Consider the following 16,967-nt stretch of genomic DNA (forward strand, 5'->3'; position numbering starts at 1 on the left):
CCATTACCACCAACATCCCCCACACATACACACATGCACGCATACACACATCAGTTTAGTTGAAAATAAACTGCATTTGAAATTGTTTTCTGCAACTCTACATTATTATATACTTTATAATTAACAGCTCTGTAAATCAAAGCCTCCTGTATCTAAATTGGGAATGAAACTAACTCGGAGCTCAAAAAACAGAACTCTTATTTCCAGTCTACAAGGTCCTATCTCTAAGTACCTGTTGAGATACTTTAACAGGTTTTAACTATAAACAGCTTGACAGTAGGCACAGTGATACTGCCAAAGGTGCTTCAGATAACACAAAAACACCTCAGCTTCCTGTTCAAATACCACTTCAAAACTTCTAACGCCAGCTTTAAAAACCCAAGAATTCAGTGAAATCGACAGCCTCGTCATGTTCAAAGCTTTAAAAATCTAACAATAAGAAGTTGTATTGCTTCTAAAAATTGGTAAAAACAAGTCACATTGGCTCACTAAACCCTAGACAAAAAATTAATCATTTTTCCAAATAAAACACCTATTATCAGAAGTTACTACATATATAAATTTAAAAAGAATTTGTTTCCCATAATATGGTTGCTGTTTCTCTATTCTGTATTAAATCTTTGGCAAACAGTCTTATTTGAGGAGAATTCTGTTTATAAGATATGTAAGAAAAGCCTATCATGAAGTATTATCCTTGCTTTACAAAGTCTCTCAAATTTGCTTTTCCCTTAAACTGCCACTGACAGTTTTCTGAAATCCAGCCCTCATTATTTCCTTCAGAAAATACTACTACAAAAACCTCCTGGCTGTTCTTTTTGCCTCAAACTTCTTCCCACTCAAAACCAATCAGAGTGCTGACATGGAGTTGCTGGAGCATCAACTCTGTTAGCTGAGTACATACTCCTGTATATCAGCCATAAAATGGATAAAATCCAAATTTCTAATTTAACAAAATTACAAATTATCAATACTGATATATATAATAGCAATGACTCTCACAGCCATTATGTTGAGAGAAAAGAGGAGGGTACAAAAGAATATAGAATGTATTACATTTATATGAAGTTCAAGAACAAGCAAATCGATGATAATATAAATCAGAATAGTGATTATATTGAATGGGAACTGATTGAGAAGGGTGACAGAAATGTTCTGCATCTTGATTTACGTGGTGATTACACAAGTGTACACAAGTGTGCAAATGCATCCAGCTGTGAACTTCAGATCTGTTTTATACACTTTACTATACGCATACATATATCAATAAAAATAAAGAAAAATAAACTGGAAGAAAACAGTTGTGAATATTTAACTGGTCATGGAAAAGATAAGAACTTTCTAAGTATGAAAGTATAGAAGATAGATATCAAAGGAAAAGACTGATAAAAATATTTTAAACAAAGATGACCAATATAAATATAGTCCCATGTGCCTGTTACATGAAGAAACTCTAAATCAAGGATCAGCAAACTAAGGCTTGTGCCTATTTTTGCATGACCCTAAAACTAAGAATAATTTTTACAATTTTAAAATGAGAGAGAGAGAGAGAACATGGAACAGAGTAAAATATTTACTATCCAGCTCACTAAAGAATAAGTTTTCCAACTCCTGCTCTAAAAAGAAACACAAGAAACTAATAAACGCCATCACTTATGAAGGCAAAACAGAGGAATCAAAACAGAGGAATCAAAATGTGAGTAAGAACAAGATTTCACAAAGTATAGTCCAATGTTATATCAATAATTTTCTTTTGGAACCATGTAAATGTTTTCTCCATTCCAATGTATGACCTATGTAAAATTATTCAAAAAATAAAAAATTTGAAATAGTGATATAGAAATGGAGGGGGAAGATTTGGATGCACTGACAAAATTATAAATGTATATGCCCTTTGGCCTAGTAATTCCACTTCTAGGCATCTCTTAGAGAAGTATCCAGACATATACCAAAAAGAAGCCTGTATAAGAATGTCCATTAACAACATTCTCTAATTAAAAAAAAAGTCAGAAATAATAAATGCCCATTCATTAATCTAAGTGAATAAATCAAAGAAAGATAAATGCTATATGATCTCACTTACATGTGGAAACTAAAATAGCCAAACTCAGAGACACAGAGTCAACTGGTCTGCCAGGGGACTGGTTGGGGGAAATAGGTAGACACTGGTCAAAGGGTACAGACTTCCAGTTTTAAGATGAATAAGTTCTGGGAGATCTATTATACAGCAAGGTGAGTACAGTTAACAATTCTGTATTGTATACTAGGCAGTTGCTAAAAGAGTAGACTTGAAATGTTCTCACCACAAAAAATACAATTATGTGAGGTGACAGATGAGTTAACTAATGTTATTATGTTAATTATGTCACAATATATAGGTCTATCAAATCATCACAATGTACACCTTTAACTTATACAATGTTATATGTCAACTATATCTCAATAAAACTGGAAAAATAAAGAAATACCCATGAATAGGAAGTAGTTCAATAAACTCTGGTACTTCCATATTATGGACAATAATTAGAGTGATTGTCCATAGAGTTATTGTCCAGCAGTTAGAAAACAATGAAGCATAAAATAAGCCAGTCACAAAAGGACAAATATTGTATGACTCCACTTATATGAGGTCCTTAGAGTAGTCAATTTCAGAGACAGAAAGTAGAATTGTGGCTGCCAGGGGCTGGGTGAGAAAGGAATTGGGAATTATTGTTTAATGAGTATGGAGTTTCACTTTGGGATGATGAAAAGTTCTGGAGATGGATGGTGATTGATGATGGTTACACAACATATAAATGTACTTAATGCCAGTGAACTGTACACTTAAAAATGGTACGTTTTATGTTATGTATATATTACCACAATAAAATTAAGTGAAAAAATGTTGAAATTAAAAATCTACATTCACAAAAATAAACAATGAAGCAGCATTAAAATAGTCTTTATGCACTAACATAGATTTATTTAAACTCCAAAATAATTTTTTAAGTACACATTTATAATCCCCACTTTACATAAGAAAATAGGTTCAAAGTGCTATTTTTTCACAGTCATATAGTATAAGCTAGAATGTGGGAACTGATATTCATAACTCAGGTTTAATTCCAAACCCCACACTCATTCCACTTTAGTCTAAGTACCCGATTGCAATGCAAAAAAAGATAATAGTTGCATTACGCTAACATGATTCTGATTTTTTTTCCTACTCATTATTATCTTTAGTGTCATTTAAACAGAAATTTTTAAGGAATTACTCTGAAAAGCACACCCTGAACGTCATACATTTGCATTTGTGTTATAGTAAATAAGAGGCTTAGGGGCTTTTCTTTTGTTTTAATTTTAACAAGCTACCTCAGGTTATATAAATAACTAACCTGTTAGGTAAATGAAGGTAATTAGCTTCAAAAAATTTAAAAATACATGAACATGGTATTTAGCTTTGTAAAAGAGATGTTCATAACAAAATCTTCCTTAAAAGTAATATACGTTAAGTATAATGGATATGTTTTGTTTTCAAAAGCAGTTAATCTATTAAATAATTTTAGAATGTTTATTTCTAGTGTTTTTTCAAACACCAGAAACTTGTTATTTTTCTTTCTCTATGGCATGGTCCTTATGAAAAACCAAAAGCAAAGAAAAGAAAAATTCATAGAGAAATCATAAAGAATTTCTGTTCTATAGTTAATATTACATAATTAGCAATGTACAGACATAACTATAGCTATTCAGAGTGTTCATCCAAAATATGGGTCCCATTTATGCTAAAAGTATGGAGAAATTCCTCTTTTAAAAAAGTTTTCAGTTTTTTAAATCACACAAACCATTTAAAAATGTTCTGCATGGTTCAAAAAACCTGAAAAGCAGTCAGCTAAAGAATAACACATCTGGTAAAGAAATAATTTCTGCAGAATTTCCAATATACAAGATACTTTGAGGGAGGGGGAATAATTAAGTAGGAAAATGATTATTTAGAACATCACCAACAATCAAAAACAGTTTGACACTCAGACCAAAGAAAGGAATGCTATTTCAGATAAATAACTACTCAACTGCTTTTAGATTTTTAAGTACAACCAGCCCCAGACACTTCTAAAATGGTAGGACTGAATTTAAATCATAGCTCTGATGCTTATCAGTTATGTATATTATGGCCTAGTTTCCTAGCCTCTTTAAGTCTCAATTTTCTCATCTTTAAAATAGGCATATTCTCTCCCTTCAGAATTGTTATGAACAAAGTACACATTTCATTACACCACACAGCCAATCATTACATGTTAGCTCCATACACCATCTAAAAGATTAATGAAAGCTGCTATGGATACTTCCAAGACCTCGGCTGCTGATCATTCCTATTTATTCCTTTCATAAATCAAGATGAAAATATCAAAAGAATGTGTAAGTTTGCATGCATTCTCTCTCTTCTTTCTGACATATCTGTTTTGTTGTCTTTATTGCCAAAAGCATTAAGAGTTTGCAACCTGGCATCTAAGAGACACAAATCTGTTTTTCTCTAAATAAAACCTCCTTTACCTTTTAAGAATTAACAAAAATAATTAATTTTCCACTGCCCTTTTATTATATACTTCGGGTAGAATTTAGAAGCACTTGACCTAGAGCTAACAGACTTCAATGTAACTTCTCTGGAAATCAGACAAGTGTTTCTCAAATTAGGTCCACAGACAAAAAGTCTCAAGGGCTCACAAGATTGGTAAAAATTTTTGTGATTTAAAAAAAAAAAAAATAAGGACTTCTTTATTAGCATTGATAATTCTCAGCATAGAGCAAGAACTTTGAAACCAGAGCCTAAATCCAAAATTCTGCCATGTAATCTTGGGTAAGTATATAATCCTCTATTCTCTAAATTCCTCATTTACAAAATGATAGTAACAATATCTATCCTTACAGAGGTGTTAAGAGGAATAAATGAGTAACAACTGTAAGGAGCTTAGGATACTGTATCTTTGTTAAAAATAAAAAAATTATTTTTATAAACTAAGAATTTAAGTTTAGTCAGCATTTCTATATTGTGATCCATGACAAAATCTCAGAGATAATATACTCAGTTTTTCCCCCTGATTTCAAATATAACCTTTATTCTTTCATGGAAGGATATTATATGTAAGATTTATAAGAACTTACGGGATAAGGTCTCTGTGTTGAAGGTAGTTAGCCTCTGATATCTACCTCCCATCTAAAGTTTACCCTTTGTCATAAACAGCTACTTCTAAAAATTTTATAAAAAATAAATTACACTAACAAAATCACAAGTATTTTTATAAGGAAACTAGAACAAGTAATTCAATTGAAATCGAATTTCTATGACATTCTCTGTGTCAGTATTGACTGATCATTCAAGCAACACAAGCACAAAGAATAAGAAAAAGAAATTATTCAAGGTCAACTGTTTTAATACCTTGAAGAAGAGCACAGATCATATATAGAGGCATGAAACCTAAAACACATACGAATGTTTTTCTGAGTTATGTTTAACTCAACATGTATATAACATTCTGGATATGCACAACACAAGAAATAGCATCTTATTTTCAGGCATGAAATGACTATTAGGTATTTTGGAAACACAACTTTGCTGACTGAAATTATGAACTGTGAGCTCTTACCAACTCCACATTCATATAAACTCTATCCTCAGGATAGAACTGATAGTGGAACAAGAATGGCCCATAAACCATGTGCCCGTGCCCCCCCATGCAACCCAACACACTCATTCACTAAGCTGCTGAAACTGCAACGGTTGTGGATGCTTCTTTTTTTTTCCTACCTGAAACAAAACATTCAAAACAGATAATGTCTTAGATATATTCAACTAACTTGGCAATGAAAACGTAATTGAAAAAACAATAAGTGGGCTTTCATAAAGTAATCAGGTTAAAATATGCCTAAATATGTCAACAAATTTTGCAACAGTTATTTTCTCTTGAAGTTACTTTTAAATATTCTAAATGATGAGCCTCACTTCTTAAAACGTCATTTTTTTAAATTACATTAATGTGTTATCTCTAATATGTTATGTTTTGGTTCTCTCACCTGGTAATTTATGTATTAGATTTGTAAAAACAGCATTCCCATTGCATGTTTAACCCTCCCTATCCATTTCATGTTTTCAGGAAAAATTAAACTCTATAAGTTAAACTTAAACCTATTAAAAACTTTATTCAAAAGGTTTTGTTTTAGTCAGCATATATTAATAACAATTTTCAACTTAAGGGCTTTTTTCCCCAACATAAAGGTACTTGATTGCAAACTTAACCTAAGCAGAGTTATATTACCTTTAATAAAACGAAAGTACACTTGTTTTCTCTTATCAATAGAACTGAAAGATAATTTTGTATTCTACTATTGTTAAGTATTTTTATGAGTTTCTTAAGACCCAGTTTGATGAACACAGGTAAAACAAACTGAGAAAGGTACATTCTAAATGCAAGAGAAAGACAAAAAATCTAATGGCAGGGAATTCATCAAAATCCTTTACTGCTTTTCACTAGATAGACTCATCAAATCTTAAGTATTTCATTCATTAATACAAATGGTGGGAAACAAAATATTCTACCTAGATACTTAGAGAAGCATGCAAACATTCTAATTTAACCCAAATCTCCCAACTTTTACTCCATGAAGCTCTGGCACAGGCTATGGACCAAGAATAATCCATAGAAACTCAGGTACCTTTCCATGCATTGCCAAAGTTTCCCTCAAACATCGATTTCTTCCAGAGGTTTTACAACACAGAGCTGGAGTTAATGCTATGTATGGTATGATAAAAAGAGTATGGGAGAAAGGACTAAAGAAGCCATGCAAAGTTGTTTTAATCACTGAGACTGCCACCTTTTAGTTATGCGACTTGGGCAAATCATTTTACCTCTCTCTCTGAATTTGGTTTTCTCATCTGAAACTGAGGATGATAACATGGTCTATATATCAAGACTTAACAACTTAAAAAGCACTAAGTAAACAAAGTATAACAAAGATAGTCATGGTAAGTTGGACTTAGTTGTTTGGTCAGAAAGGCCTCAGTAGGTGTGGGGTATTTACACATATCTTAACCTACAATCCTGCTTCTCAAACTGGAGACTGCATACTGCTGGAAGTACAGAAGAAAGTAAACCATGAAGTCAAGTGTCTGGGGCTACACTATGTACTAAAGGCTCCCATGTTCCTTATCCTTAGCAGTTAGAACTCATAGGTGAAAAATTTGACAAAAACAAAATTCTTACCATTTTTATAACATTCCATATTTTCCAGGTATTTTATGTTATGGAGATAGGCAGCTGTGCCCTTAGCTAAAGAACTTACTTAGTCTGTTTTAAGACAAACTTTTGTTAAGAATCTTTAATAAAGTTTTGAAAGACAAAAGAATATTTCCAAAAACAACAAGAGTGAAAAGGACATTTTACTATTTAAACACAAGAAAAGATCCATAAAAGAATGAGAAGAATGGCTTAAAGACATTACTGCAAAAGTAAAGAACAACAACAACAAAAACACATAAAAAACTAACCCCCTCTGGAGTAACCTCACGCTCTCCTAAATTTCAGAAACAAGTCTGATAACTGGGTCCACAGAATATACTAATAACACCACTAGCTTTCATCTATAAACATCTTTTCAAAACAAAACAATGCACACTCCTATTATTTCATTGATACAACATTCTCAAAAAGACAAAACTCAGGTACCAGAGAACAGACCAGAAGTTGCTAAGGTTAAGGGTGGCCAGCATGTAACTCTGAAGGGAGAGCATGAGGGATCTTTTGGGGGTGATGAAGAATTCTGTACCCTGATTGTGTGGTGGTGGTTACCCAAATTTGTGTATATGCTAAAATTCATAGAACTTTGTACCAAAAAAGTCAACCTTAAAATATAATTTTAAAAATAAAATACAAACATTCCTGAACTTTTTTTAATTTTAATTTTTATCAGATTTTAATTTTCTTTTTAAAATTAATTAATTAAATTTTTTATGGTGACATTGGTTAACGAAATCCAGTAAGTTTCAGCTGTACACTTTAACAGTAAGGCACATATATATTTACACTGTGTGTTCACCTCCATAGTTAGATTTCTGTCACCCTTTTTGAAAAACAAGTGACCCTGCAATAAGTGGATTCCAATATTTGACCCCTTTTACCCTGTCTACCTTCCCCCTCTCCATCACTCCCTACCTTCTGGTAACCACTAGTCTATAGTCCATGTCCATGAGTCTCTCAAACATTTCTGAACTTTATAAATAAAATTAAAAAAAAAAAATTTGCCCTCGAAATTTACTAAGAAACTTGTCTATAAATAATATTAATTTGGAGTCAATTTTAAAAAATTCTGCAGCTGGAAAGATTCTGTATTTATCAAATTGATGTATAAAAGAAACAGATAAGTTCATTGTAATTGTACCAAAATCCAAAGTACTTCTCAAAATCTTCAGACTCACAAAATGTCGTGTTTAATTTTTATCTTTAAATCAATACAAATAGCTGCACCAACCTGCTAATTATCATCTATTAATATGACATCATTTCCAGTGCTTACACTATTGAAACAATCAGGGTAAGTAGAGTCCAATCAAAACTCTCCTAGAAGGAAAGGTGATAGAAAATTTTTTTTAAATTTCCCACACCCCTTTTCTTCCTTTTTTGGTTTATTGACATGTAGTAAACTGTATAAAGTATACGATTTGATATACGCATATACCTGTGATACTATCACCACAATCAAGATTATAAACATATCCATCATCTCAAAAGTTTCCTCATGCCCCTTTTGTAATTCCTCCATCCACCCTTTCCCATATCCTTCAACCCAGGCAACCACTGATCTGCTTTCTGATAGATTAGTTTGTATTTTCTAGAATTGAATATAAATGTAATCATATTGCATTTGCTCTTTTTTGGACTGGTTTTTACACAGCACAATTACTTTGAGATTAATCTATGTTATTGTGTGTGGGGAAAAAAATTTAATGTTACCCCTACCTGCTACAGAAAATCAGTCAGGATTTGCTACAAATTTGCTTATATGCTAGATGAGCATCTTAAATTAGCTATACATGAAGTTTCACATAGAGAACAAATTAGATTATTCTTCAATTAATATTATTTTGAAAAGGTTTTCTAAGCATTTAAAATACAGCAAGAAAAATAAGTGACCCTGCAATAAATGGACTCTAATTTTTTCAAATTAATTTTAGTAAGCAGAGATTCATTTATACTACAAAAAAATACTTCCCACAAAGCTTTGCTTATAAAAATCACCAAAATAAAAAGATTAGCTCCTATAGTTCCCATCCTGCAAAATCTGACAATTTTATATTTTTATGTGTCAAAATAAGACTCATTTTAACTTCAGCAACACTTGTTTATTTAAATTCCTGTTTATATAGCTAAATCCATAACTGAGTTAGTATACAGTAACTTTAAAAATAGACTTTAAAGAAGTAATTCCAGATAATTTTTTAAAGTGTATTTAAAATAAAATTTTAATGATAACTCTAAATGACTAATGGGGGGGGATCTGAAATATCTATACATTAGGCAACTAACTCTACAAGGAAAAAATGCTATTTGAGGGGTAAACAAACTAAGTGATATGTATAGATCCTTTACAAAAGAAATATTCTACACTGAAAATGCTCAAACTTCATCTACGAAAATCGTTAGTATCTTGAAAAAACATTTTAATAAAGAATCAAATTTCAAATTCAGTGCCTACCTCCATTTTCATTTCTTAAAACATTAAACATGCAACTCAACTGAATAACTACAAAATAAGGTCCTGGAACCGTTTAATCTGCCTCCCTATCTCAAGTCTCCACTTAAAACCCTTTATGTTCAAGCCATTAGAGAAGGAAATTTTTAATATGGTGGACACAGTGAATCCAACTTCCTCCCCAGGCTCTTTTCCACTCCTCCTGCTCATTATTAATCCTATCCACACTCACAGTTCTTTCAGTGCAAGAATGCCTTGAAACAAGCCATTTAGTCTGAATAATCAGTCTCTCCTTTCCTCCATCCACTAATTAGCTTCCCCTCAACATTGATCTCTCAGCGTAACCATACCATTGCTTCCTCAAAGTAACACACACATATCAGCTTTCTTCCTTGTACAAATGGTGTTTATGTGACATTTATTCACTGTGTCTCCTTCCCTGTACATCTAGTGTTTATGTGACATTTATTCAGTGTGTCTCCTCCACTGGATTATAAGCTCCATGATGGCAAGGGTGATATCTGTGTTTATTCACCATTACATCCCTCAGCATTTAGCACACTTAAAAGAGATGCTCCATAAGTAATGTGTCAAATAAATAAGAGAAAGTGATCTAAAGATTTAAAGCCAAAGCAAACTGTCAAAATAAGTATCTACACTTAAAACAGTTTAAATTTTTGAGATAATGTATATATTTATATATGTGTAATAACCTAAAGAAATAAACAAGGTGAGGAAAAAGTTAATTTTTAAAAATTAAATTAATGCCCATCTATAGATGATTGGATAAAGAAATTATGGTTCATATATACAATGGAATATTACTCAGTCATTAAAAAAAAAAAATCCTACCATTTTCAACAACATAGATGGACCTAGAAGCTCTTACGTTGAGTGAAATAAGTCAGAGAAAGATAAATATTATATGATTTCATTGACATGTGGAATCTAAGGAACAAAAAGAACAAACTAATCAAAAACAGACTCACAAATTTAGTGAACAATTTGGTGACGGACAAAGGGGAGGGAGGTTGGGGGACTAGGAGAATGGAGTGAAGAGTTAAAAAAGTACAAAGTAGTTAATAGACGGTCACAAGGATGGGGAGCACAGCATAAGGAATGCAGTTAGCATTAATATGTTGACTAGGTGGAGAGCCAGGGGAAGGAGGCAGCAATTTGGGGGATCGGTTTATGAACTATATAGATGTCTAACCAATGTACTGTATACTTGAAACTAATTAAAATTAATTAATTTAAAAAATTAAATTAATGGAAACACAGAATTAATAAATTAAAATTCAGTAATAAACCAAAACTTCCCATTAATAATGTTTTCTCTCCCTTAACTTTCAGAAGTTCTAGTGGAAAGCTTAAAAGTGTCTTAAACACAAATATATATCACTCTATTGTCTCTTTCCTTAGTAGTTGTAAATCAACTTTCTAAAACAAAATTAGAGAAACTAAAAGACATCAACATAAAATAATGAATTTTTTCTCACTAAAATAAAAATGATTAAATTAATAATTAAAACTTTCAAACATGTAGTAATAAGCAATAAGAATTCACCAATAAGTTGTTAAAAATCAAACAATGTAATTACACATGTATTAATATATTTAATGTTTATTTCCACCACTAGACTAGAAGCTTCATAAAACCAAAGAATATATTAGATTCTGCTACCTACCATATATATGTATATGTAGTACCCAGAACAGAAAACATTTACTATTTAATTAATGGATAATAAATAAACAAACAAGCAAACTGCATTTCTGGTGACTGAAAGATATTTTAAGAAAATAATCTTTAAACAATATGAAAGATAAAATCTTATTTCACACTCATTTAATAAACTGCTGAAAATGAAAATATATCATAATAAAGTCTTTTTTACTGACTGTAATTCTATGAAGGTTTTTAAAAATTCAAGTTACAAATGTATCACTGTTTTATGCACTATGCAACAATATATATTATATTTCATCAATTCTAAGATGAATATTTTCACAATTAAATATCTCTGAAATCAATCACTATAACAAAGCACGGTTTGTTTAACTGGATTTTTCTCTTTCTCGACAATACCTTTAGACTGAATGAAATACAATAAAGTATGTATAATCCTAAACAAATTCATTTTTTCCCCTAAGAGTTAAAAAAAATCAGATGAATATTATACAAGAGACAACAAAACCAGACTTTATTACAATCATTTATGGCTTCAGGCCATTGTCAGGATCTTACCATCACCCTAAACTGCTCTAGCTCTGAAAATTTTAAGTCAAATATCCCTCTCTAACCACATACCCCCTTATACCCAGCAGATCTGTTCTTGAACTTCATGAAGTCAGATCAATAAGCCTTCCATTTTTCAGTCTTCCATTTTCACTCCTACCCTGTGTTATGCTCTAATCCATCTATCAGTTCAATTACTCTCACACCCAAACCTTTAGTTCTCTTGACCCCATCTTCCTGTCACACCTGCCCTATCAATACTACTTCCTTATAGACATCTCCTATCTGGATGTCTTAGGTATCCAAATTCAAAACACTGTCCCAAATTGAACTCATCAACTCTCTCCCAATGCTGCTCCTTCTACATTTAACATCTCAGTGAGTGACATCAAGATTCATTCAAGTGGCCCAGTCCAGAAACCCAAGAGTCAAACCTGAGTCCACCCTCACTTTGAAACTCTCGTAACAGTCACTAGAACCAGTGAAAACACAAACCATCAGAAAAACAGAGGCTCTTGCCAATGTACAGGCTTTAGGTAACTACTCTACATAACTAAATTTCCACTCTCACCACCACCACCCATAACTTTATTCTTCACCTATACCAACCACAAACCCTTCCGAAGGTGTCTTCACCCAAGATGAAGCTACCTAGATCAGTGCTTCTCAAACTATCTGTGGCGGGCTTTTGTAAAATATAAAACAATAAATTCCTAAGCAAACAACTTTTTTCATAAGATATACGAAAAAACACAATTTTTTCATTAAATTCAAATGACAAAATAATTACTCAGTAAAACTAATATATTCTACATGCTCATTTTCAGTTGCTGCTATAGGTATCTAGTTGAGTACCAATAACAAACAAAAGCAATAAAACAGACCGCAGCTGGCTCCCACCTCTAACTTGTGTTTCCTTTGTTTGCATTAATATTCTCATTATAATACTATTACCATAAAGTGAAGTCTTAACCTGAGCCTTAATTTAAACTTTTCTATTTTCTTAGAGAATTACTATGTTCTACAGAAATGTTAGCTCACTTTTGTAGTCAAAAGAACACAAACCAACACATCGTTCTACCTGTTTTCTCTTTGCTTCATATCCCTCTCTCCATTAAGGACTAGCTGAACTATAGTTTCTCCTTAATGCCTTCCCCTCTGAAATAACTGAATCCCCTCCTCTATCAATTCTGCCTTCTCAACACATGAACAAGAGCAAGAATGATGAAAAGTTCCACAAGTTAAAAAAATTTCAAAATGCTTCTACAATTAACAAAATTACTTCCACAAAGGAACTTCTCAATGGATCTAATCCAGAACAGGGGATAAAATTCGATTAGAATATAATATCAACACAGCATATACTTGCTATGGAATAAGATTTTTCATATGGAGATAATACTAAATAATGTTAAAGTCACAATTAACACACGAATCCACGATTCATTCATCTTGTGAAGCAAAACAAATCTATTAATTAGTCATTTCTAATTTTATTTGAGCAAAATGGAAAGAAAACATTGATCATAATGAAATCAATCAACTGAAAAAACTGTGCTTACGTGTTAGATGAAAGATTCCATCGCAGGCACTAATATGAGATAAAAAGGCATTTCCCAAGCCTTGTCCATTGTGAGCTCCTTTTACAAGACCAGCAATATCCACTACATTTAGAAAGGCAGGAATTTTGCTGAAAAACAGAAAATGGTTTTATATAAAACAATACTAAGAACCTGTTTATTAACTAAATGTATTTCCTAAACATTTCACATGAATCTTTTCCTTGCTGGAATAACATCTAGAACAAGTTCTCCAATCCCCAGGCTGCAGACTGGTACCAGTCCATGGCCTGTTAGGAACCGGGTCGCACAGCAAGAGGTAAGTGGCAGTCCAGTGAGCAAAGCTTCACCTATATTTGCTGTCACTCCCCAGCGCTGGCATCACTACCTTAACTAAAACTCAGATCATGAGGCATTAGATTCTCATAGGAGCACCAGTCCCTGGTGCCAAAAAAGGTTAGGGATCACTGGTTTAGAAGATTCTCAATGATTTGATAAATGAATACCAAAAAATTAAATAATAAATAAACTTTTAATACATTAAGACTTTATTACTTAGGAAAATATTATAAAGCAGAAAAGCTGTTTTTATTGTCTCTAAAGATTAAATCTCATATCATTAATTTTACTACACTGTTTTGTTGCCACATATACATGCAAACACACACAAAAGCAGTGGAGAGCCTTTAAAGAGTATACAGATACAATGCAAGGTAATCATCATAAAAACAAATCAGTGTACTTTGTGCCAGGCATTGGAATAAATGCTTTACATGCATTATTATTTGAAAATTCAAAATAAGTCTATCCGGTAGGTGTTATTTATTAAATCCACTTTATAGATGAGGAAATTATGCCTGAGAGGAGTTAAAAAATCTATTGCATACAGAATAATTCAGCTAGTAGTGACAAAACTGGGATTTAAAAAATTTCATCAATGTCACATGACCACACAGTCTGGCAGTGGCAAAGGCTCAAACAAGGAGAGAGACGAAGTGGGTAGAGAAGGTAGCACAACAGCAGCAGAACCCTGTGCAAGGAAAGCATCTGCGTAGGAAAATAGCCCCATGGTAGCCAGGGCCCAAGAAAGTGTCCAAATCAAGTGACAACCCAGTAGGGTCCAAGAGATTGGCTACAGAAAAAGGGATCGAGTACATTGCACGTCATTGGGACAACTGGAGAAATCTAAATGGAATTTGTGTATCAGATGGTAATATTGGGTTGATGTTAATGTCCTGATTTTGTGGGTTTACTGTGGTTATATGCAGGAGAGGGTCTGTATTTAGCAAACACAAACTGAAGAACTAAAGTGCAATGTGGCAACATGACTGCAACTTATTCTCAAAGGTTCAGAGAAATTTGGATGAAGGGTATATAGCATTCTATGTGTAATTTTGCAGCTTTTATAAAATTGGAAGTCATTAAAAATAAAAAGATTTTTAAAAGGACAACGAAGTTACCTAGAAGAGTCAATTTAAGGGACATAGTTTAAGCTATATTCAATGACTGTGACAGACTATAATCAACTGAGTAACACTGATGTGAATATATACCTGAATGAATAAATGAAGACAAGAAAGTGCTTCCTTGTCTAACAAATGAAGATGGAATTATAAAATCACCATGTGACCAACCATCGTAGTAATAATTAATCAAAAATATCAATGGATGCTAAAACTAGTGGATGAAGGTGAGAGAAGTGAATAACCTCGGTATACATTTTGAGGTTAGAATTCATAGAAATTGCTGATAGACTGAATGTAGGGGTGAGGAAAGAGAAATTAAGGATAAATCTTAAGTTTTGACTTAAGCAACTAGGGAAATAATAGTGCAATTTATTGAATTACAAAAGTCTTAGGTAAGAACAAACATGGCACAAGGCAGTGTATAACCAAGAAGTCCATTTTAGATATGTCGAGTCTGAGGCACCTGTTTAGTCAGTCATCTAAGTGTCAATACCAAGAAGGCAGTTAGATATATGTCTGAAGTTCAGCAGAATTCAAAGTTAGAGACAGAAACTTGGGGTTTATCAGAACATGCAAAATAGTGAAAAACTAAAAGTAAACTAAATTCTCAATAATGGGAAATAAATTTTACATTCATATAATAAATATTACACATAATTATTATTAGAAATTATGATTTTCTTTATATTTTTAATCTAGAAAAATTTTAATCATATGCGAAGTAAAAAAGTATCCAATTTCTATAAGTACGTGTACATATATTCAGGGAAATGTATGGAAGAATATACTTCCAAAGTATTTATTATATCACGATAGAAGTATTCGTGATTTTTACTCCTCTCTTTACATATTTTCATGTCATCTGAACCTCCTCCAATAAGCCTGTATTATCTTATTTTTTCTAAGAAGGAATATACCTTGTTATAAAAACTTCAAATAACATGGAGGAAATAAGAAATAAAGTAAAAAATCATCTAAAAATTCCATTACCCAGAGATAACCTTCAATTAGTTTGTGATCATCATTTCATATATTTCCTATGAATACACATACATGTATAATTTTACATGAATAAGATCATATAATACAGACTAATTACTCCCTCCGCTCCATTCTCCCCAGGAAAAACTAACTGTAATGTTAACAACCAGATATAGCCTTCTTCACCTTCTCTATGCTCTATGTTATTTTTATAATAACCCAAAACAATAATGCTACATTAATTTTGAGGGGGAAAAAAGCCCTTCTACCGCTTCCATATATCTACTCAATCTACACAGGGCCACCAAACAATGGCATAAAGATTTCCTTACCTTGCTGGTTTGTGGTACTGGCAAAGAAAATCAAACCTTTCATCTGGCACAGGTACTCTGCTCTCATTAGGATCAATAGTGCAGAATGGAAAGTTTTCTGCTGAAGCCTGACTATTGGTTAATACATTGAAGAAGGTAGATTTCCTAAAATGAATAAAAACAATTTTAATCAATTCTTAGGCTAACACTGAGAAAAAATTATCTCACTCTAATTTCAATACTCAAACAGGATCCACGAGGATTATAAAACCAATCTGGGAGGGGAAGGAAGGGAGGAGAATACATTTTTAATAATAGAAACGAATGAAACTTACAACAACGCAGCTCATGATTTATAATTAGGTTATATTTCTATCTCGGTCTATTTGGAACTTGAAAAGCACTTTCCCCAAAAATCTTTGTTTCAAATGATAGCTAGTCTCACACCATACCACCAATCTATTTAGTTCTTAGAGTATATGACAGTACTAGTTTATCACTTCACCTATATCTAATTATTTCTAGCGTAAAAGTAGAGGTGGGTATCTACTTAGGTCAATCACTTCCCAAGCATTTTGAATTGGGAACTAGATGCTAACTGTCTAAAAGGAAATGGGAGGTTGGAGTTCAGACACCCTTTTAATTGTCAGGACATAAAGATTACTGTTAAGTCCAAAATTGTGAATTGGGAGTT

At 32.4% G+C, this 16,967-nt stretch overlaps 1 protein-coding gene across 2 annotated transcripts in view; it reads right to left on the bottom strand.

Annotated features, from left to right (window-relative positions):
- The window catches only part of OLA1 (Obg like ATPase 1), a 148,182-nt gene that overhangs the window by 115,667 nt on the left and 15,548 nt on the right, over positions 1–16,967 (bottom strand). For both annotated transcript variants that reach the window (XM_039855964.1, XM_039855965.1), the window contains 2 exons: positions 16,295–16,438; positions 13,519–13,646 (listed from right to left, as the gene is read on the bottom strand). In XM_039855964.1, the coding sequence (XP_039711898.1) occupies positions 13,519–13,646; positions 16,295–16,438 (272 nt within the window). The remainder of the gene's footprint in view (positions 1–13,518; positions 13,647–16,294; positions 16,439–16,967) is intronic.

The sequence above is a fragment of the Pteropus medius genome, unplaced genomic scaffold, assembly GCF_902729225.1.
Source record: "Pteropus medius unplaced genomic scaffold, Ma_sr-lr_union100, whole genome shotgun sequence".
In the NCBI taxonomy this organism is placed as follows: Eukaryota; Metazoa; Chordata; class Mammalia; order Chiroptera; family Pteropodidae; genus Pteropus; species Pteropus medius.